This window comes from Rhinolophus sinicus, chromosome 13, assembly GCF_057876585.1.
Source record: "Rhinolophus sinicus isolate RSI-liver-muscle chromosome 13, RSI-T2T, whole genome shotgun sequence".
Taxonomy (NCBI): domain Eukaryota; kingdom Metazoa; phylum Chordata; class Mammalia; order Chiroptera; family Rhinolophidae; genus Rhinolophus; species Rhinolophus sinicus.
Window position 1 is genome coordinate 11,249,796 of NC_142513.1, and position 23,783 is coordinate 11,273,578.

The 23,783-nt window shown below is 43.9% G+C and overlaps 1 protein-coding gene across 1 annotated transcript in view; it reads right to left on the bottom strand.

Moving 5' to 3' along the window:
- EYA2 (EYA transcriptional coactivator and phosphatase 2) overlaps positions 1-23,783 on the bottom strand; it is a 218,076-nt gene that overhangs the window by 106,980 nt on the left and 87,313 nt on the right. The window contains exon 5 of the mRNA XM_074317592.2: positions 20,114-20,230. Coding sequence (XP_074173693.1) covers positions 20,114-20,230 — 117 coding nt within the window. The remainder of the gene's footprint in view (positions 1-20,113; positions 20,231-23,783) is intronic.

Here is a 23,783-nt window from a genome sequence, read left to right on the forward strand (position 1 = left end):
CCATACTGTTTTTATGATGTTAGTTATTTTTATGATTATTCAGCACCTGTCACTAAATTGGCCATTGATTCCTGGTGGCCATGATGAGGTTGGTGGTCACTCAGGATTTGTCAAACAAATGCTGGCTATTAGGACACACTCTTAGAGTCACTGCCTCAGGGTTCTGAGCTGCCATCAGAGAGAAGGGAACAGAAGTGGACGCTGGGGAGACATCTATTACGAATATTTCCCCATTGGCGAGGGGGCTGCGGGGGGCGGTGGCACACAGAAGGGGCCAGTTTTAAAACAATAAAGTCAATTTGGTACGGTCTGCTTCGGTGTTTTGAGATCTTTGAAAGAGATATTGTGTGGCTATGGTTGTGGGGGTGGCCGGGAAGGGGGTTATATTTATACTGTAAAGAGTGAGCCCTGACCTTTGCTGGCGGCAGCCTCTCCTTGGTGAACTTGCCGGGGTCTGGACTGCCGTTGCCGCCACAGTCTTAGACTGAGACTAATGCAAGCCAGCTGAGCAGCAGGGGCTCGACCGACCGCTCTCGCTTGGGTGGTTTCAGTGTTTGCAAAGCCCGGCTATCTCTGGGACAGAACACGCCCCAGGCCTCTTCTGCTCAGGCAGGGACCCTAGGTGGGTGATGTTGTGAGTTGAACTGTGTCCCCAGAAAGGTGTGTTCAACTCTTAACCCCTGGGACCTGTGAATGTGCCCTTATTTAGAGATGGGGGTCTTTGCAGATGTCATCCAGTTAAGATGAGGCCATACTGGATTAGGGTGGGACCTAATCCAGAGACTGGCGTCCTTAGAACAAGAGAGAAATTTGGGTGCGGACACAGAGGGAGCATGCCATGTAAAGACTAAGGCAGAAGTTGGAATGCCAAGGGTTGCCAGAGCCACCAGGAGCTAGGAAAGAGGCATGGAACATTCTCCCTCACAGCCTCCAGAAGGAACTGACCCTGCCAACACCTTGATTTCAAACTTCTAGCTTCCAGAACCATGAGACGATACATTTATATTCTTTTAACCCACCCAGTTTGTGGTACCTTGTTATGGCAGCTCCAGGAAACAAGCACAGGCAATCTTGTTGACCGGCTGGCATTTTATCATTTTCTTTCCAACTTTGGTGGGCAGAGGGCCATGGGCACAAGGACAGCCTAGCCTCTGAACTGCAAAATTCAGAAGTGCCTCCTCGCCCTGCCACTGGAAAGGTGGGTCACCCCCGGCAGAGCATGTCCCCTCGCTGAGCCTCCATTTTCACATCTGTGCAAGGAAGATGGCTAACTAGATTCATGGACCCAGACTTGACGCATCTCCCTACCCCTTTATGCTTTTTCCATATCTTCAGACAACTTGTACTATTATTTTCCTTAACAGTTCCTTAAATCTGCTTTAGATTCATGCACAGTTTTATAAAACTTAGCTTTTCCTAACACGTAATATCCATAAAAATCACTCCTTCTTTTTACTTAATTAAATGTGTCTGAGAAGAAGACTTTATATCACTACTGTAAAGAGAAAATCAATACCACTTGCCATCAATAATAAAAACATAAAAATAGAAAGAAGCATGCCTTCCTCACTATGTGGACCAATGATTTTTATTGCCACTTTCACGCGCCATGTAAAAAAAAAATCTGCGCCAATAAATCAGCCAGGAGAGGTTACGGTATGCTGTGGTGACAAACATCTCCAATATTTCAGTGGCTTAAATACAATCAAAGTTGATTTCTTCTTCAGGCTATATATCCATTGAGGGTCAGCAGGGGGCTCTGTAAATTGGAGTCATTCAGGGGCACTCATTAAAGGAGCACCCCACCCTCCCCCCAATTGAACACTGTCAGAGGGAAAAGAGCTTTTGGAGGGTCTCACGTTTGCTGTTGAATACCCTGGACTGGAAGTGACGTGGTCATTTCTATCCTCAACTCAGTGGTCAGAATTAATCAGTTCCCTCTCTCCCACACCTCTGCCCAGCTACAGGGTGGGAAAGAAATGCCATCCCAACACTCTGGGTCATTTTGGGTCAAAGTAGGGACTAGCAGTAATGGCGCCACAGCAACTCACGCAGGCCTCGGGATGGGTTGACCTAAATCAACCCATATCAGGAACTGGAAAACTACAGCTTGTCAGCTGGCCAATCGGTTGTGTAAATGAGGTTTTCCGGGAGTACAGCCATGCCAGTTGTGTATGTATTGGCTATGGCAGCGTTCATGGTACAATGGCAAACTTGAGCAGTTGTGATGGAAACTGCATGGCCTGCAAAGCCTAAAATAGTCCCTCTTTGGCCCATTTCAGGAAAAGCTGGCTGACCCACAACCTAGATGATCCCTCTCATCCCTTCTAAACGCAGAATTTTGGAATCCTGAGTTATCTCTAGTAGGTTTTGACATTTGCTTTTTCTTGGCCTCTATACCTTTGCCCCTGAGTGACCAACAATACTCCATGGACTTGAGTCTCAGCTAACATCATAGACAACTTCTGCAAAGGGTATCACAGAATTCCTCGAACACAATGGCTTATGTTTATCAAGCACATACTACATGCCAGGCACTATTCTGTGTGGTTCATGAACACCAGCTCCTTTTATCTTTACAAGAATCCTATGGGTAGGGACAACTGCTGTTCTTTTAGTTGAAGAAGCTGAGGTACAGAAAGGCTAAGGAACTTGAGCAAAGTCACACAGCTTCTAAGGGGCACAGCTGGAGTCTAGACCTCGGCAGCTGGGCTCCAGAGGCCATGCCCTCACTTGACCACTGCTTGGCTCTGCTTCTTGAGACCAAAGTCAGCCGCATTCCCAGTTAATGCTATTTATAGTGAATGAAACACCTACCCTGTCAATTAAACTCCTGGAACCTACATAAAGGGACGAGAAAATTTCCCCAAAGTTCAGGTGTGAATCCCCATCTCTGTTCAATTTCTTCACAGCAACTCTATATATTGAGAATGTTTTAGAGAGAGTCAATTAACAAGCCTTAAAAATGGCTCTTCTTGCCTGGAAAAGCCGTCTCCATTCATGAGCTAACTGGTAGGCAGAAGGGACTCAATATTAGCCATCTACTGCTTTGGTCTACCTACCATGGATCCCCATTGCGTCTTGCCCCAGGGATGGGCATGTGACCCAGGTAGGGCCAATCACAATCCCTGACCACCGGGACTGGTTTAAGAACCAATCGGAAATCTTCTCTGGGATTTCTGAAACTGGATCTGGGAGAGAGAAGCCTCTTTTCCTCTGGGTTTTTGGTAACTTGCAGAAGAACCTGGGGGTAGCTGGATGACTATGGAGAACATGAAAAAACAGAGAGGCACATGATCTGTCTAAAGTCACACAGCAGTTAGGGGCAGACCAAGACCCAGACCCTTCCAAGAATCATAATTCAAGAGTGATTCCTATAAGATTCCAGGCGCTCTTCATGGGTAGGGTGTGTCCTGTTTGTCCTGTGAACCCACAGCCACCCTGGGTTATGCTGTTCTCCTGGCATAATTATTAGTGGTGTTCCCTTTCATACTAAAAATATGTCCAGGTTTGGGCAATAAGTTATATGGTCACACCAACGATAGCACTATTAAATACAAAAAAAATGTCTTTTTTTCTTAGTTTTAACCTAATCATTTACATTTCATTCTGAGAACCAAAGCAAGCCAGGAATTTTAGGGTTTTATAAAATTACATTCCAATACATTTCACATATGTCCTTAAAAGGGAGGACACAGCCAAACATGGCACAATGATGTGAATACAAATATATTCTTTGTGGCATCATCTATTAGGTCAGGGTCAGCAAACTTTTTCTGTGAAGGGCCAGATAGTAAGTATTTTAGGCGTTTCAGGCCCTGAGTTCTCTGTTGCAACTACTCAGCTCTGCCATTGTAGTGAGAAGCAACTGTAGACAATATGAACATGACTAGGCATGGTGGTGGTGTTCCAATAAAACTTTATTTATAAACACAGGCTGCCAATTGGTCAGCTGTAGTTTGCTGATGCCTGTGATGGGGAAAAGCTGGTAACTCCTTCAATGCCCCCATCATTATGTGATTCCTTAAATAAATTATGGCACATGGATTCAGTGGAGTACTATAAAATAATTTAAAAGCATGTTTGCCAAGAAAGTTCGCTGAGATGAGAAAATACACACAATATTAAAAAACCCTCAAAATCTAAAGCTATGGATCCCACATAATCTTACTTTGTTCAAGACTAAATGAAAAACTAGGTTAACTAAAATAGGCTAAATGAAAAACTCAAATTAAAGAGCTGGTAGAACCAAAAACAAAGCAAAGTAGCTTCACCCAAGGGTGGGAATAGAGATTACTAATACACATTTCTTTATTGTGCTTTTCTGGTATTTCCCAATGATTCCACAATGAACATGTAATACTTTTCAAGTCAAGCAGAAAGAAATTACTATTTAAAAAAGATTCAGCCCTTTGTCACCAAGTCATCATCAGAAAGGACCTTAGAGGTCAACTTGTCCCAAGTCCCACACTAGGTCACAACCCATGAGTGAGATGCAAAATCAATTTATGTGTCCTGACTGGCAATGTTGTAAATCAAATTGAAGAGAACTGTGGTTTGTTTCTGTTTGTTTTTCTTCAGTGAAATAGAAGAGATGAGGGGGGGCGGGAATCACTTCATAGATTATACAAATGTCTAACCACTGTGCTACCTGAAACTAACATAAAATAATATTGAATGTCAACTATAATTATATATATACATATATTACATACATATAGTACATATATACACACATATATCAGGGGTGCCAAAAAATGTATACACATGACTTATATTCATCTTTCGTTATTGGTATATATTGAGTATTACAATTTTTTTGGCACCCTCTGTATATCAGGGGTGCCAAAAAAATGTATAGAAGTGGACACTTTGGCCAGTGTTGCTCAAGCAGTAGTTCACTGTAATCAGAAGTGTCTGGACGCTGATGGTAACCACTTGGAGCACCTCCTGTAATTGCAGAAGTCAAACGTGACTTGTATTCATCTTCTGTTATCCGTATATATTGAGTATTACGATTTTAATAGTTTTCCTTTCTTAAAGTGTGTCTACATTTTTTTGCCACCTTCTCTCAGGATGTAAAGTACAACACAGGAAGTACAGTCCATGGTATTGTAATAGCTATGTACGGTGTCTGATGGGTAGTAGACTGGGTGGGGTTATTACTTTGTGAGGGGTGTCAATAAATGTCTAATCACTATGTTGTTTTGTACACCTGAAACTAAAAAAAAAAAGAAATAGAAGAGAAAATATCAGAGTACAAAACATATATGTCAGAGAGGTAGTCACTTTGTGAGGGGTCTAAATGTTTAACTAGTTTGTTGCTTTGTACACCTGAAACTAATAAAAAGAAAAAGAAAAAAGAATATAGCAAGAGCGAGTGTTGTTTTTGCAGAACCTTTGTAACTAGTCGTGCATGCAAATGTCCGTGCATTAAGTGTGTACCGGCTCTGATGCAGAATGTCTTTGTTAGTGTGGACTGTGATCAAAGGAGGGGGAAAGCCACTGATTTCTAGTCCGACTCTCTCATTTTACAGATGGAAGAGCTGAGGCCCAGGGAGAGGGTATGTTATCCCCAATATGGTCCCATGCTGGGCAAACACCAGAAGGTGAGCCTACCTCCCCCCCTTTAAGAACCTACGCCAACTCTCCAGGCCAGGGCAGTCAGCCAGCCATTCCAATGTGCACTATCAAATGTCCACATGATTAATGACCCCATGACAGGTCACAAGGCGGAAGAGAAGTCCAAGCCTCAGCAATAGCAAATCCTAAGAATCTGGGCCTCCGAAGTCACACATTTCACCTCTTCCCCAAGATGCAGCCCTCCTGTGCATCCTTTGAACCACATCCCTGTTTTGGTCCCAGGGGTCTATAATGAGACCAGTCAGAGAATTTAAAGGCCAGGCAGCTGATTGGGGTTCAAATGCAGGAGCAGCTGGGATGGCCCCATGCTACACTTTTGGGGGTTGCACACAATACTTCTGAGCAACCAGTTCTTGGAGATGGAGATTTAGGGCTGGAACGGAAGAGATGGAAGGTCTGGTGAGACCTGGTGAGGCTTGCCGCAGAAGTTGGAAGGGGGCCCTGGCTGAGGCAAACACACACACACACACACACACACACACAGATGGGGATCCGGTACAAAAAAGCATGACACCCAAAGTTCCAGCGCAGCAGCCAACACTCTGATAGCAACCTCTACTCCGCGGCAGAAAAGGTATAATAGAGACTGTGAGCTTAGAGGAGGTAAACACGGGGAGATGTTGAAAACAGTCTAATTGCCCATCCAAAGGGGAATGGCTAAATACCATGCTGTATCCATAAGAAGAATAGCCAACAGTAATGAAGGGTCCTGTTCCAGGCACTGTCTCTAAGCCCCAGGCATTCAGCTCCACTACAGCTTGTGAGGTCAGCTACTCCTACGGACCCATTTCACAGATGAGAAAATCAAGTCTCAGAGATGTGATTTGCTTGAAGTCACACAGCCAGTAATTGGTGGTGCTGGGATTCAAACTCAGGGGTCAGCTTTCTCTATGGACTAGGAGCCAGAAAATACAATAAGGAGGGTTTATTTGAGCTGACTTTGAAAGATCTCCAAGATATGTAATTTAGTGAAAAATAGAAAAGGCAATTTTAAAAACAAGATGCACAGCAAGAGATCATTTGTTAAAATAAATAAATAAATAAATAATTTCCACTTGTGGGAGGAAAAATGCATATACACGTGTATAAAGAAGTTACAGAAAGATACTCAATGATGTTACTTATCTGATTTAAAAGAAATACATGAAAAATTAAAAACCAGCATAAAAAGACAGGGGGCTAGGGTCTGGCGGACTAACCCTGGGGCACGTGAGCACTACTGAACGTAAATAATGTGGATAGAGAGCATCCTACGAGAGAATCAGAAATTCCCAGCAAACCCCCGTTTTCTCCTTTACCAACTGAAATTTTAGGAGCAGAAAAAAATGAGATTTGCTCTGAGGGTGCAAATTCTGTATCCCACAGCCTGTCTATGGCTTCTCTCTGAGTCAAGACAGATTTTCGGTATCTCTCTCTGTCTCTCTCTGTCTCTCTCTCTCTCTCTCTCACTTTCTCTCTCTTTCTCTTAATAAATGACTCCCTGCCTGAGGTTGTTTCCTCCCTCCCCTCACTGTCCACCCCTTAATTATCCCTTTCAATTCCTGAGCAGAAGGCCACCAAACGCCCTGGGGCAGGGAGCAGACTGCTCTCCACTTTTATCTCTAAAGAATTACCCTGGGGGGACTTGTACCTCAGATAGGACCCTCCATTTCTGTGTCTGTAGTTTTTGTTTTGTGATTCATTGTTGTTTTCTTTTTCCCCCACTCTCCTTCCCCCACCCCAACACACCCCAATTCTCAGGGAGTGTTATTGTGCGACATTTTGAAACAAATTTTGCAGACACAAGTCTTGGTGTGGGCTCAGTTCTTATTTCATTGACATGTTAGAAATAAAAATGAAAACAAATAACACCAGAGAACAACATCAAAGCCCCTCTCTGGGTCTTTGTTCCTTTAGGAGTGAAAGGATAAGTTGGGATGACTCTAGAATATTCTGAACTGAGTCCTTACGGAGTCCTTGGGACCTGGGGGGTGTTGTTGTAGGCAAGTTCTGTGAACACTGGCTCCACTGTGGCTCCAACCTAAAGGACTGGAGCGGGGGGAGGACCAAGGATGGCGTGGTCCCATCTCTAAGAGAGGACTTGCTTCTAGTTTCCTCGCATCTTCCATGACTTTCCTACAGCTCACTGGCTCCACAGCTGCTGACTGATCTTTCTAAGACGCAAATCAGATCACCCTTCCTGTTTTAAAACCTCCAATCGCTGCCTGTTGTTTTTCAAGACAAAATCCAAACGCCGCCAAGAGGCCACAAGGCTCTGCTCCCCCCAACTGACGACCTCATTCTCCGTCCCTCTCCCCTTTGTGCACCCGCCCCTGGCCTCCGGTCTGCTGGGAACACTCATGACCCATGGCTGCTTTTCTTAATTTGTTCTTCTGTTACCATGTCAGAGACCCTGCCCTGCTCACCCTCCAAATTAAACCCTTCTTCCTCCGTTTCTCTTTGCTTCATCTCCCAGCTTATTTTCCTCAGAGCACTCATCACAGCCAACATCATCTTGGCATTTACTCATTTCCCTGCTCACTATCTGTTGTGGACTAAATTGTGCCCCCTCCCTTCACATGTTGAAGTCCTAACCCCTAATGTAACTACCGTGTTTCCCCGAAAATAAGACCTAGCCAGACAATCAGCTCTAATGCGTCTTTTGGAGCAAAAATTAATATAAGACCCAGTCTTATTTTACTATAAGACCGGGTCTTTAATATCATATCATATCATATCATATCATATCATATCATATCATATCATATCATATCATATATCATATCATATCATACCATACCATACCATATCATACTTGGTCTATAATATAATATAATATAATATAATATAATATAATATAATATAATATAATATAATATAATACTGGGTCTTATATTAATTTTTGCTCCAAAAGACGCATTAGAGCTGATTGTCCGGCTAGGTCTTATTTTCAGGGAAACACAGTATATTTGGAGATGGGGCCTTTAGGGAGATAATTAAGGTTAAATGAGGTCATAAGGGTTAAATGAGGTCATAAGAGTGGTGCTCTAATCCAATGGGACAGGTGTCCTTATAAGAAGAGAAAGACAACACATTCTCTCTCCCTCCCTACCTCCCCCACCCCTCCTTTCCTTCCTCCCTCTCTCTTGCACGTGTGTGTACACACACACACACACACACACACACACGAAAGGTCATGTGAGGACACAGCAAGAAGATGGCAGTCTTTAAGCCAAGAAGAGAGCTTTCACCAGGAACAGAATCTGCTGGCAATTCAATGTGGGACTTTCCAGCCTCCACAACTGTGAGCAAATAAATTTCTATTGTTCAAGCCACCCAGTCTGTGGTATTTTGTTATGGCAGCTCAAGCAGGCTAATACACTATGTCCTCTCACTGGGATATACATTCCATAAAGGCAGGGCCTGACTGTCCGCTCAGGGTTGTATGGCCTGTACCTCTCATGCTGCCTGAAAAAGAGCTGGTGTTCATGTTTGCTCAGTGAATGACAGATGGACTTTCCTACACAGACAGCCATCTCTCCCCAGGCCTGAACCTGCTTCCGTGTAAACCAGTGGTTCTCAAGGGCATTGTGGTACGCGAGGGTACTTGGAAATTTGTGGAGACACTTTCACTGCGGACATTAGTGGCATTGAATGGGCAGGCGACAGAGGTGCCAGACATTCTGCATGGCCCAGAAAAATGAGGAATTTTCCCAGGTCCCATCTGGCTTTTGAATGTCCAACCAAACATTCACACAGGTGAAGACCTGGCTTTAATCATCTGTGTCTTTTGGAGCAAAAATTAATATAACACCCAGTCTTATTTTACTATAAGACCCAGTATAATATAATATAATATAATATAATATAATATAATATAATATAATATAATATAATACCGGGTCTTATATAAGACCGGGCATAATATAATATAATGCCCGGTCTTACAGAATATAAGACTGGGTCTTATGTTAACTTTTGTTCCAAAAGACGCATTAGAGCTGATTGTCTGGCTAGGTCTTATTTTCAGGGAAACACGGTTATCTTAATTTGCTCTGCAAGTCCCATGACCTCTGGGATAACATGTCCCTGGAGGCTGTCACTGCATCAGGGTGATTTCCTGATGACACCACCACTGCTGTCAAGAGAAGGATGGCTGTCTTTTGTTTTGTTTGGAATATACCGAGTTGTCTCCCCTTATGGAAAGTCACATTGTCAATGGCCACCCTGCTGGTGATATCTGTGTTGCCTGCACAACCCAGCTTGCCAGCCATGTTCCTGTGAATCTATGCATGGGTGTGTCTATTATATTATCTAGTGTGGTCATGACTGGGCAGTTACATGCTCAAAAATATAGTTTATAAATTATTTTACAAGTGGGGCATTCTATTTGACTTTTAAAAATATGTATAAGAAGGTTAAATTATATATAAATTAAACTTCAAGATAGTAAAGGGACTTTCTAAAGATGGCCACCATCTTGCTGTGTCCTCACATGGGTTCCAGAAGAGGAGATCTCTTTCTTCCTCTTCTTATAAGGACACCAATGCCATTCAAAGGGCCCCATCCTCATGACCCAATCTAACCCTAATTACCTCCCCCAAATCCCATCTCCAAATCCCATCACATTTGGGGTTAGGACTTCACCGTATGAATTTTAGGGGGACACAAACATTTCGTTCCTAACACCTACTAATTATCCTCTCCCCACCTAAGCAGTGACCAGGTTATAAGTTGGCTTTTAAGCATCCCTGAGCACTGTGCTGCCCAATACGGTAACCACTAGCCACATTTATGTTTACGTCACAATGAATTAGAATTAAACAAAATAAAAAATTCAGTTCCTCAGTGGCACCAGCCACATTTCAGTGCTCGATAGCCACCCACACATAGCTAGTGGCTAACATCTTGGACGGCACGGACATGGAACATTTCTATCATCTCAGAAAGGTGACGTTGTGGTGAGCTGCTGTTTACTAAACTCCCTTCACACTAACGCTCAATCTCTCCAGCTGTTTCCACTGGTCATCTCCAGGGGTGTTTGGGATGGGGGTGTGTCCAAATCACACTTGTTATATAACTAGGGGAAAAGACCATCCATTTAAAAACCTCTTTATTACCTACATCCAGAAGACTTCAGCTCAAACAGGAGGCAGCAAGACTGCCAACACACATGGTGACCCGAAGGTGCCCACCAGGGTGGAGGTGTTGCACGGTGCAAGAGTGCTGATATGTGTTGGAAAACCTCACCCACGTCATCGTGTGCAGAAGACTTGCTGAGTCACACCAGGAAACCTGACCTCAGCCCAGGAACCCGCGGATGCCAAGCCTGGCTCCTGTCTTGACCGACATAGTGAGACCAGACAGACTTAGCCTGCTCAAAACTGGCTGGGCCAGGGCAGCCTGAAGAGTCGCGGCTGCCAAGAAGAAATAGGGAAACAACTCTGCTTTACCAGGAGGCCACTGGGTTCCAACTCAGCTATAACCACGCCCACCACTCAAGTCCTCTGGGACACGGCTCACTGATGAAAGAAGCCAGAGGTGGGGACCACAAAGAGCAATGTTTCTGGCTTCCCAAGTCACCACTTGGCTTGGAAGTGTCTCCTTCCAGTTCTGGTCTCATGACCTGTGGTTAAGAAAAGTGATGGAACCAGATTGTAAGACAGAGGCGTAAAGACCAGCCTTATGCACGTTCATCTGCTTTACAAGGTATTTTAAAGAGAGTGTTTAAATCAGTTGCCAATAATGAAAAAAAGAATTAAAATACAGTTTTGCGGATTACCTTGAAAAATGGAAAGATCTAGCTTCTTTGGAGTCCCATTCTAGTGTGGCAGCAATGAGCTGAAACTGAATAACAGCTGCCCCAACTCTGATGGGCCTGTACTCTCCAGTTTGTCACAGGACCCCCCACTCCCTGTAACATCATACCTCTTCATTTCTCTCTTTTATTTTGAAGAATCACATCCCAGAGCAGGTTCGATCCATCCATAGAACTTGAGAATCATTTAAAAAATAGTAACAATTTGTTTCTGATTTGAGATGTAAATATTTCTTTCCAGTTTGCCATTTGTTTTTTGTTTTGTTTGTTTATTTTTATTGTTCTCACTTTACTTCTGGTGTTTTTTGCCATGCAAAAAAAAAAAAAAAAAATCCATAGTCAAACTTATCAATCTTTTAATTGATGCCTTCTGGATTTCTGAGTCGTGGTTGGAAAAAAAAGGTTTTTCCACTCCAAGGTTATAAAAATTTTGCTAATTCTCTTTCTAGTACTTTTATGGTTTTACTTTTGATATTTAAACTGTTGATCCATTTGGATTTTTTCTGATATATAGCAATAGGAGTGGATTTTTCCCCCAGATAGCTAACCAGTTACTTCAACTCTGGTCACTGAATATTCCATCTTCTCCCACTGACTTAAGATGCCATCTGCCCCATGTGCTAAATTCCCCGATATGTTTTGTCTCTTTCCAGACCATATTAGTTCTTCTCTATTAGTCAATCATTCTATTCATATACCAGAACCACGCTGTTTTGATTACTGAAGCTTTATAATATGTTTAAATATTAGTATGCCTAGTATATCATCACTTTTCTTTGGCATAGTTTTTTCAAGCCTAATCTCTAGTTCACAGAAAAGGAAACACAAATTGGTCAAAGATCTGAAAAGACCATCAACTTCATAACACACTTGCAAATTAGTATTACACTGAGATGCCGTTTTTCATGCATCAGATTGGCAAAAACCCCAATAATTAGATGACACTGGGTTGGTGAAACAGGCATTCTCAGACACTGCTGGTGGAGGTTAAAATTGATAGACTCCCTATGAAGGGTATTTTGGAGATATCTACCAAATTTAAATATGGATTTTTCCCTTGACCCTGAATTCTACTTCTGGAAACTTGCCCTTCAGATATACTTGCAGAAAAACAAAATGATATACAGATAGAGTTATTCATAGCCATTGGTAATTGCAAAAGACTGGAAACATCCAACAAGGAACTGGTTAAATCATTTCCAGCACTTTATTCGATGGAATAATAGGCATCTGTGTAAAGAATGAGGAAGCTCTCTCTCTATACCGACTTAGGAAGTTCTCCAAGGTGTACAGCTGAATGAAGACAGCCAAGTGCAGAAGAGTGTATATCGTGTGGGACCTGTGAAAATAAGAATATACACAAGCGTCTCTGACAGAATGTGATAATGTCTTCCTGAAAGGCCATGTGTTGTGCAAACCTGTGCACTAAAATAATGGGGCTTATGAGAAAAGGTAGGGATGGGCAGACTGCTCAAAAGCCTTGCAACTTTGTGACCAGATCATTGACAAAAGCAGTGACAATCCCGATAAAAATAATAGCACAGTGAAAAAATAAATAAGAAATATACAGTAAAGTGTTACATTAAACAGAGGATGTTGCTTTTTTTTTTTTTTTTTTTCCCCAAAAAAGCAGGTAAAGGTATCCTGACGGCAGGGTGTAGGAGGACGATGGAGGTGCTGAATTAAGGAAACGAGGGTAAAATGAACAAAGATTAGGGGAAGTACAAAATAAGTGTTTCAAATACGGAGCACGTGGCCACACAGAGGTCAAAGGAAGGACAAGGGACACCAGGGACAGAAATATATTCTTACAGGGCTGGTTGCCTTTACCTGTGTTACATATTTTGCATTCAGCTGCTGTTACTGCATGTGCTGAGAAAAATGCAAATGAACCAGTGCAGCAGTATTTCCACTTCTGGCTGAGACTGAATCACAGGGACTGGATTTTCCCTCCTACATGACATAGTTTAAAAACTAGAGTTCCAAGACATTGGGCATCAGATAATGAAAGACAGTGATGCTTGAGAGAGGGCAAATGAGTGGTGCGCTGTATGACTGTCCCAGTGTGGATAGTTTCTAGGGAGGGGACCCAGCTGGTGCCCAGTGGTCTCTCTGAGTTGAGGAGATGGAGCTGCAAGACTAGGGAGGTAAAAGTGGTGAGGAGTAGCTGAGCAGACGACCAGAACATAGGCAGCTGCACTGAGAGAGCACTCTGGAGATTTGCAGACATTTCCCTTGAGTGTCCACCTAAGTACTGATTAGCACATACCTATGAGGAAATTACGCAAGGCTGGGAGAGAACAACCTGAAAATATTAGAAGGAACAATCCTCAGAGATCATAATAGGGTTGGGGATAGTTCCTGTTCTCACCAGCCAGAGTGGAAAACCTCGTAATTTAGGAGGCATTGGGAAGAATACTCAAAGATTTGCCTTAGTAGTGGGAAATATTTGTTAGGTCAAGAGAGGCCTAGACCAAATGCTGCTCAGCATTCCCTGACAAAGCTTCAAGTAAGACTTGAAAGACTCAGACTATTTCCATGCAACTTAACTGCATCCCAGAACAACACTCAATATTCATAGGAATATGAAAATGTCCGGCACCCAACAAGATAAAATTCACAATGTCTCACATCTAGTAAAAACTAATCAGGCATGCAAAGAAACAGAAAATATGACCGATAACAAGGAGGAAAATGAATGAAAACTAACCCAGAAATGACACAGATGACAAGAGTCAGTAGACAAACACATTAGAACAGTTAATATAACTGTATTCTGTCTGTTCAAGGAGCCAGTGGAAAGGTGAAATGAAAAATGCCAGGGTGTAATTAACAGCATATCAGATACTGCAGAAGAAAATAGTGAACTTGAAGACATGGAAGTGTGGGGGGAATATTTGAAGAAATAATAGCCGAAAAATTTCCAAATTTGATAAAAACTATAAACTCACAGATCCAATAACCCAAAGCACTAGAATCATGAGGAAGATTACACCAAGGGACATCAAAATTAAATTGCTCAAAACCAGTGATATGGAGAAAATCTTAAAAGCAAATGAACCAATGTACCGTTGGAATTATACTGGCATCATTTCCTTATTTATGACTCACATACGAGTTAATTCCTGTCATAGAAATATGCAGTATATAATAGATTGTGGTTATGTTTGCTTCTATTTGCAAAAGGAAATTCTGGGTGGGTCCACAGAACCTGCTTCCAGTGGTTAACCTCTGGGGGTTTGGTAACTTGGTGGACGTGGGATGAGGATGAGAGAGAGCGATTTCTGTAGGTGTTTAAACTAGGTAAATGTATAGCCCTGCTCAAAAAAATTAATATAAAGGAAGGGTAATTTTAAATGTATCTTTTTCTTATTACAAAAGGAAACACATCAGGGGGAGGGGAAATAGGGAGTGACGGCTAATGGGCATGGAGTTCCTTTCTGGGGTGATGAAATGTGCAAGCAGTGCTGGTTGCACAACTTTGTGAGTGTAGTAAAACCACAGACCTATACACTTTCAAAGGATGCATTTTACAGTATATGAATTAAATCTCATCAGAAAATAAATTAAAATACAGAAAAAAAGGAGGACAGACACATTTGTCATGAAAAAACATTAGAGAGTCAAAGGATTTTAACCCAGGAAGCAGCTTAAAGACCATCACATCCGGGGCTTCCCAGTGAGCACAGAACATTCGTTTGTGTTCACATGTATCTGGGAAAACCGACCACTGAACTGTATTCTTGAAGAGTCACAAAGCACATCAGGCTGCAAAGACTCAGAAAAGTCCTGCAGCAAAGACACACTGTTATGCCACACACTGTTATGCCACACACTATTCACCACATGTATTTGGTGTATTTGACCATGACCTTCTCTGACCCCTTTATTTTTTCAATGAGCATTTATTTCCAAGTGCCAGAAATGGGAAACATCATCAAAGTTCAGTGACATGTCCAAAGTCACACAGAGTTCTGGTGCCAGAGATGGTGCTAGATTTCATAAATCTGACACAGACTGGCCTCGGAGGACTCGGGCTAAGATCATTGGCTTATTAACCCTTTCGCTGGACCCAGTTTTCCTACACATCCCGAAGGACATATTTCCACATTGCTTCCGAATGGCTCATGTTGGGTTCCGCGTCAGTAATTGCATTCCCTGGCCTTTGGTAAATACAAAAGGAATTTCCATTGACGAGGGCTCCCACTGTTTTGAAGTCCCCCTAAAACGGGGAGTTTATGCGGATGTGACGGCTCAACAGTCTCAAATGTGTATACCTCTTTTCTCTGACTACGGCTACTTAAAACTGAGAGATCAGGAAAGAGAAGTGAATTTGCGAAGATCACAGACCATCAAATCTGAAATTAGAATACTAACAATACTAATAATAATACTAACATCCGTAGAGCACTTAGTTTGTGCCAGGTGCTCTTTTTACTATTTCACATACATTAACTCACTTAATTATTGCAGCACCCCAGGCTTAGGTACTATTAGCAGCCCCATCTTACAGGTGGAAAACCTGAGGTTCTAAGAAGTAATTTGGCTCAGTGTCACATGCTGGTACATTATAGAACTGGGGCGGTAGCTCAGTCTGACTTCAGAGTAACTGCTGTCAACTCCCATGTTATGAAAGGAATAACGGGAATCATAAAAAGCACACCCAGCCTTTACGGTGTCATCTGATGTGCCCAGCCACCATTCCCCTGAGTCCCTGTGACAGCCCCATGAGGTCATCTCTCTGCCTATGATGCCAGCTCTACAGGTGAAGAAAAGGAGGCACAGAGAAGTCGAGCAGCTCCCGCGAGTCATGCCACGGGGAGTGTGACACAGTCGCGACTGACGGCGGCCCAGGGCCGGAGCACCTAACCTCCAGCAACACACTCTCAAGAGGTTTCTTTTTCCTTCTCTTTTTAATCTTTGTGGTCATTTCTGTGAATAGCAGTGTTTTTGCAGGAGAAGCCAAAAAGAAAACAACAAAAAAATCAAACTCATAAGAAATACAGTTCAGCTATAAAAACCCCTGGGTGAACTTGAAAAAAGAAAATAAACAATTATGCAAAGGCTGAACGAGTGCTATGAACTTTTCTCCTTTACGTTTATTGTACACTCGGTGAAGAGGCAGCGTTATCCCAACAGATACAGATCTCAAACCAGGGCCTTGAGGCGATGGCACTGCCGAAGTTTCTGGAAGTTTATGAGATGTGGTATAAGACCTAGGGGGAGATGTCCGGCTTATCTGGTTCTTGCTCTGTGACCGTACACTAGCCAGTCCTCAGTTTACTCGTCTGTACATCGATGGGGTGCTCCCTACTTAGGTTCTTTTGCTTCTACAAAATCCTAATTTTAATTCTTAGACAGGAAAAGACCCATTTCACCTTCTAAACATGGACCAATTTCATCCCAAGTCAGTGCGTTCAGGCCTCAAACTCAATCTGATTATCTGTTTCCCTCTGCATTCCCTTCTTCGTCTGAAACACTAAGCTCGACCACTGCCCGCCGTCTATTCTGAAATGCGCATGGAGTCGTTTGAGAGTTTATTTCTCCTCTGGAGCGACTTGAAAAAAAGACGTTAATAGGAAGCACATGGGCATGGTGTGAGAGCGTTCTGTGTGTTTGTGTTTGAAAAAAGAAACAAAAAACTTAAGGAGGAATATGTCAGGCTTGCAGAATGCCTGGGCTGTCTCAAGAGCAGTAAACGGCCATTAGCATTAGGCTGACGGCACTTAATTGGGATGAAGTCCAGCTGCTGCCATGGCCCTTCTGGCACGTTGGCCGTGAGGAAGATAAGAAAAGAACCTGGATTATTCTCATGATGGTGCAGCGGGAGACAGACCAAGAGACGTTTCTCCACTTCTGAGGGGCTGGCGAGGATTGAGGTGGGGGGGATGGGGTCTAGGCCAGGGCTCACCCATGAAGAATCATCTAGAAGGATCTATAAGAGTTGGAGGGCATGATGGTGTGGCAGTTATGTTCCTGAGCTCTGGAGTGTAACTGCCTGGCTTCAAATCCCACTGCCACAGCCCTGTGACCTTGACCAAGTTACGTTATCACTTTGGGCCTCAGTGTGTCCACCTGTAAGATGGGGATAATGATAGAATCTACGTCATGAGGCTCTTGGGAGGATTAAGGGGAGTGGTACATACGCAGGTCTTAGGAGTCCAGGAAATAGCACAAGCAGTATCAGCACAGGCTCTGGAATGCGAGGAACCCAAGTCTGAACCCCAGCTCTCAATACTTATTGGCTCTGTGATCTTTGCTAAGTCACTTCCCCTCTCTGAGCCTCATGTCCATCATGTGTAAAGCGGAGCTGAGGGTGCCCACCTCCCAGGGTTGCTTTAAGGACCAGAGAAGCAATAACATTATTCTGCATATCCTGGCCCAAGGAGGGCTCCTGCTTCTCTTTCCAATGTCATCTCCTCCACTCACTCCACCCAGATTCATGAGTCTCCTCTTGAGCCCTTGGACACTGGGAGCCTTTTCCTGCCTCAGGGCCTTTGCTCTTGCTGTACCCTCTGCCTGGGCTGTACTGTCTGCAGCTGCTCACCTGGTTGGCTCCTTTTCATCACTCAGGTCTCCCTAACCACCTGGGTTATGTCCATCACCACTTTCCTCATCACTGTCCATCACACTGCCCTGTTTTTGTCTCTCAGGAGCTTTATCAAAATCTGTAACCATCTATTTATTTGTTAATTATTATTGTCCATCTCTCCAAAAGGGAACTGTGTGGACTGCTGTGCCCCCAGTACCTAAAAAAGTGCCAGGCATACAGCTGGTGCTCAGTAATACAGAATAACTGAATGAACGAATGAATGGATGGATGGATGGATGGATGGATGCGGAGCCACTCCTCCCTAACTTAACTCACTTATTACACAGCGGGGCAGGGAGAGGGTGTAAGAGGGGGAGGGTAGACTGTGTTTACAGTTCAACCTCTGTAGACTTAGAAGCCCTGAGGCAGTAAATTCTGTTTCTATTGGCAGAGCTGAGAAAAAAGTGGCTTGAGATTGACCCAAATGCACGTTTAAATTCAGTGTTTTCGTAAGTCTTTATTATCGGAACTGGTGCCATAATTCACTCCCTAGTTGGAGATGGATCCAAGTATCTTCTAACCTTTAGTGGGACTCAGAAGGGCCACTGTGGGATGACAGAAGTGACAGCAGAGGAAGAGGAGGTAAGACGGTATCATAACCAAAAGCACGGGCTTTGGGGGAGGATGGGCGATGCGATTCTACCAGACCCCCACGAGACAGGACTCAGTCCGTTTCCCATTGCATTTGCACATCTGTCATTCCCTCTATGCCTCGGTGTTCCCTCCCGTACAACGGAGTGTCATGAAGGTTACATAGACGATCGAGCAACATCAGGGGGCACGCGGTCAGCGGTCAAGGTTAGCTGATGGTGTCACCAACAAACTCTGATGCAGACCTTTACACGGAAGCTATGCCAAGGGCTGGGCACTAATGCCGATCACAGCCTTTCTCATACATACCCCTAAGATCATTTGCTGTCCCTTCACAAGGATTTTTTTTTCTGGAAGGCTGCCCTGGACATTCCTTTTTATTGTTTCCTTAATTAAAAAGATGAAGCAACAATACTTGCAAAAAGTTTTTTTGGAAGAAAAGTACAATCACTCATTAGTCCACCATCCTCTCATTCCCTCTTCAGTTTTGCATATTACTTCTCAGATCCTTGGTGGTCACTTTTACCAGCTTTCATGAAGGCAAAAAATACCAGGAGGAGGATTCCCAAAATGACTGCTACCAGTACTGTGCCCCATGCATCAGCCCCAATATGCTTGCAATGGAGCCCTGGAGAAGAGAAGGGGCCCCTGGATGGTGCAAGAATGGAGGTGGGCACAGGAGGACACAGTACGCCACCTTCTTAGAATACGTGGGGTGGGAGTTATACACCGGAAATCTGTTTTCTCTTTCTAAGGCTCCCCAAGGAGGTGCAAAGCCTCAAACTTCCTGCCTGAAATAACAGCTCCTTTACTTGCCTGTCCAATATCCCCAGCACCCAGCATTTCTCTGAGTCTACAACGTCCTATCACACTTAAAATCAGCCCTCGAGGCCCTGTGTCATTTGGCCGCTCTCTCTCTCTCTCTCTCTCTCTCTCTCTCTCTCTCTCTCTCTCTCTCTCTCTCCCAGGACTCTCTCCTCCTCCATCTCCTTCGGGGTGCCAGCCTCGCTGGCCTTTGTTCTGTGCTTCAAAAACATCAAGACATTTCCCTCCATGCAGCATTTGCACTGACTGCTCCCTCTGCGTGGAATGCTCTCCCCCAGGTCTGCACATGGCTCGTTCCACCTCACCCCTTGGGCCTCTGTCTAGTGTCATCTCTTCAAAGAGCCTTCCCTGGTGACTCCATCTAAAGTTACACATCCCCCCTCTAAACCCCCCCAACTTCTCATCACGCCCTATCCAAACACCATGTTTATTTGCTTCACTGCACTCAAATCCTCCCAAATGAGCTGGTTTATTTGTTGCCTTGCGTATCATCAGTCTCTATGAGGGCAGATCGCATATCGAGTTTGTCTACCACTGTAACTCTGCTACTTGAGACAGACCCTGCCACACAGTAGGTGCTCAATACATCTTCTAAATAAATGAATGAATGATCAGACACCCAACTCAGGCTATGCCTGAGGGAGGGGCCTCAGCGCCACACTGACCGTGCATCTGGTAGGTGTACGGGCTCTGTCCAGTGGGTGGGGTGCTGAAGCTGGAGCCGTAGCTGAGGAATCCACTCTGGCCGGGGGAATGGTTCAAGCTGTCTTCTGTCTTGATGCCTTGGATGGAGGAAGAAGAAGCAGCAGAGACACATGATTAGGATGCTTCCTTGTCACCTGCAAAACAGCTACTGAGTCAACACAGAGTGCTCTTTTATCAGCTTCCAAACTAGGAGTTGCAAATAGGTGGCTTGTGAGCTGAAGTTAGCTCACAGACATGTTTTGCTAAGCCTGCGTATTTTTAAGGAAAATTTAACATTAATTGTTTTTTGTTTAAAACATCAGGAGATATCACACACACACACAAATCTGGACTTACGGTTTCTCTTGAACAATGGGATGGTGTAGCAACACCACGCCAAGCCAACCCCGTGTTCCCATGTGACAACACACTGTCCCTATAAGCTTCCCAGTTTTGCACATGCTTCCTGCCGGGCTCCGAGGGTAGTGAGTTCACAACCCCTTACTCCATGGAGTAGCACCTGTATGGCTTAAATGTCCACCAGGAGTTTGGGTGAAGGTGTCAAATGAAACATCCTTCCTCTGTAAAGATGATGCCACTTAACTCTAAGACACTCTCTGCTCCAAAGGCCATGGTTACAAATCTGCCTTTGGTTTCGGCCAAACTCTGACATGCGTCCTCAAAGCACAAGCACCAGTTCCATGAGCAACTGGCTGGAGAAGGGACTGTATTGAGGGAGGGGGTCTGATCCGTCCTCAGTAGCCCATACACTGTATTTTTATTGAAAAGGTAATAAACTTTGCTGATCTTTGTCTATCTTACAGGCACAACATGGAATTTCGATACTACTTAAATTTGCATTTTTAAAAGAACATTTCTAGTTCTGGGATGGTTTTATAATTGTGGTTTCCCTTCTTCTCACCAGTTCACCCCATAAATGAAGAGACTGTTTAGTAGTGTAAACATGATGGATTTTGAGTCGAGAGGTCTGTGCTAGAGTCCTGCGTGGTTTGTTTCATTCCCTGTTGACCAGGGTGGTTTCTCTTTCAACCCCAGCTTGGAAGTCTCCTCCCTTATGAAATAAGATACTGCTACCCACCGACAGGCTTGTTGGGAGATTAAAAGAAGGGGAAAGAATGAACATATAAGGCTCTGAGTGAGGTGCTTAGCAATACACCTTTCTTTAAGCCTCACAACAACCTCACAGAACAGGCACTATTACTTTCTCCAATTTAAAGGTGTGAAAACTGAGGTTCAAAATGCCTGGCCACTCAGTCAGGGTCCTGCAATCGGCCAATAACTCTGAAGTGAAGGTTTTCCTTTCCTTCTCTTGATGCCTCTCAATAATGGGCGTAAAAGGATTTCACGCAATAGATGGTGCAAGACTTCAGTAACAGTAACGATGACGACAAGTAGTTTCTTGCTTATATATTTCTCGCCATGTGTATTTCTACAGCACTTTCTTTTGCTCAGTCTGCTAGGAATGGTTAATGGTGTGCTCGGTGTGCCGGGAACCAAATCTAAGCTCCTTGGGTGGCCCTAAGGTCCTACATGGGCTCTTCTCACCGCTCAGACCTCTGCCTTCTCCAGGAGTTCACTCTTCTCAAGCTGTGTGCTCAGCTACTCTCCTTTGTTTTATTAACCAAACGGAAATCCAAAGTATGGCATATCATTACTTATTCAGCCAGCCAGTCCTCTGATGATGGTTCATTAGGTTGATTCTAATTTCCTTATTATCACAGTCCATGACGGAATGGACGTGCCTGCTCACGCCACGTGAGCATGTTTATCTACACTGGGTATGAGAAGTGACATTTCTGAGTCGAAGAGTATGTACATTTTTCATTCGAAACAGATACAGACCAAACCACAAGAATATGCTCATTCATTCCACAAACAGGTAAAATAATACTCTACCTCAGGTTGCAAACTATAGCCCGTGGGCCCAATGTGACCTGTTGCCTGTTTTTATAAATAAGGTTCTGTTGAAACATAGACACATCTGTGCATTTACGTATTATCTGGGATGCTTTCAAGCCTCAACGGTAGAGTTGAGTAGTTGTGATCGAGACTTTATGGCCTACAGAGCCAAATATATTTATTATCAGGTTCTTTACAGAATGTCTGTGGACCCCTATTCTACATAACGTAATGATACAGTGGAATGGGAAACATCAAATCCAGGGAATGTGGGTATCTCTGAAAAGAAAGGGAGATAACCTCCATTTTTTAAAATTAAGTTGGATGGTCAGTTCACGGGTGCTGGTATTGTTACTCTTTATGTTTTTACATATGTCCTTAAATGTTGTGTAATAAATTGAGAAAAAAATACTCAACACCCCTCACCTCCTTGCCTCTAGTTTACTCAATTGTGCTATTTCCCTGTAACTATTTAAACACAGTTAATAATGCTATTTGCCAAGGAGCAATGAAAAAAGTTTCCTGAGAAGATTCAACAAGGTTTGTCTAGACAATGAGCAAACACTGCTTGCTCAGGCACCAGCATGGGCAAAGGGAAATGGCTTTCCATCCCACTTGTCATTATTTAGTGACAAGGACATTCTGGGTGTGTAGCAGCCTGGCTTCTATTGCATTGATTGTGCATTTCCCTTGGGCCAGGCCCTGGGAGCTAAGCTCTTCATATAGACCAGGGGTTGGCAAATCCTGGTCCATGGGCCAAATCTGGCCCACTGCCTGCTTGTGTAAATAAAGTTTTATTGGAACACAAACACACTCATATTGTCCGGCTGCTTTCATGCTCCAATGGCAGACTTGCGCAGTTGTGACCAACACTGGGTAGCCCACAAAGATGAAAATATTTACTATCTGGCCCTTTATGGAAAAAGGTAGCAGACCCCCCTATGTAGACAATCTCACTGAATCCTTACAACAGCCACAAGGAGGCCAGACTTAGTATCGCTCCATTGTATGAATGAGGAAACTCACCCAGGGTCTTAGGGCCAGCAAGGGGCAGCAGTGGGGTGTGAGTAAGACGTGTGTGTGCTCTTACCACCTACACTGTATTGTCAGCATACAGACTCTCAAGTAACTGAGCCCATAAAATGACTTTGAACCCAATTAATTTCCACCCGATGCTATGTTTTGTCTGGGAACAGGGCTAGTTTTCTCTTTTATGCTGAAAAATAATATGGCTTCATTTTTCTTGGCTGTCAGCCAGGCTGGGTAACTTACGTGTGATTGTGTCACAAATCTTCTAGTATAAGAGGGGCAGAAAGTTAAAAATGATGCCCACACCTGTTGGCCAAGGTCTGTCACAGGTAATCTCCCAGGATTTATGGAATGCACACTCTGGCAATGGAGCTTGGTCTTGAGCTTGGACCCCAGAGCAGGCTGCCTGGGTTTAATTCCACCTCTGCCATCGACCAGCTGGGTAACCTTGGGAGAGTTATTTACACTGAGTCCCCACTTATTTATCCCTCAAAAGAGAATAACGATGGGACCTTCCTCGTAGGGTGAAGGGGCCGTTAAAGGAACCAGTGGACACATAGCACTGAGACTTGTGAGTGGCAGCAGCTCAATGAGGCTGACCATTACCAACGCCCGACCTGACGCCCCACAGGGCGTGGCACTGCTACCTCTAGAATTGCTCTTGAATCTGTACTCCTGTCTGTCACTGCCTTGTCCCAGGCC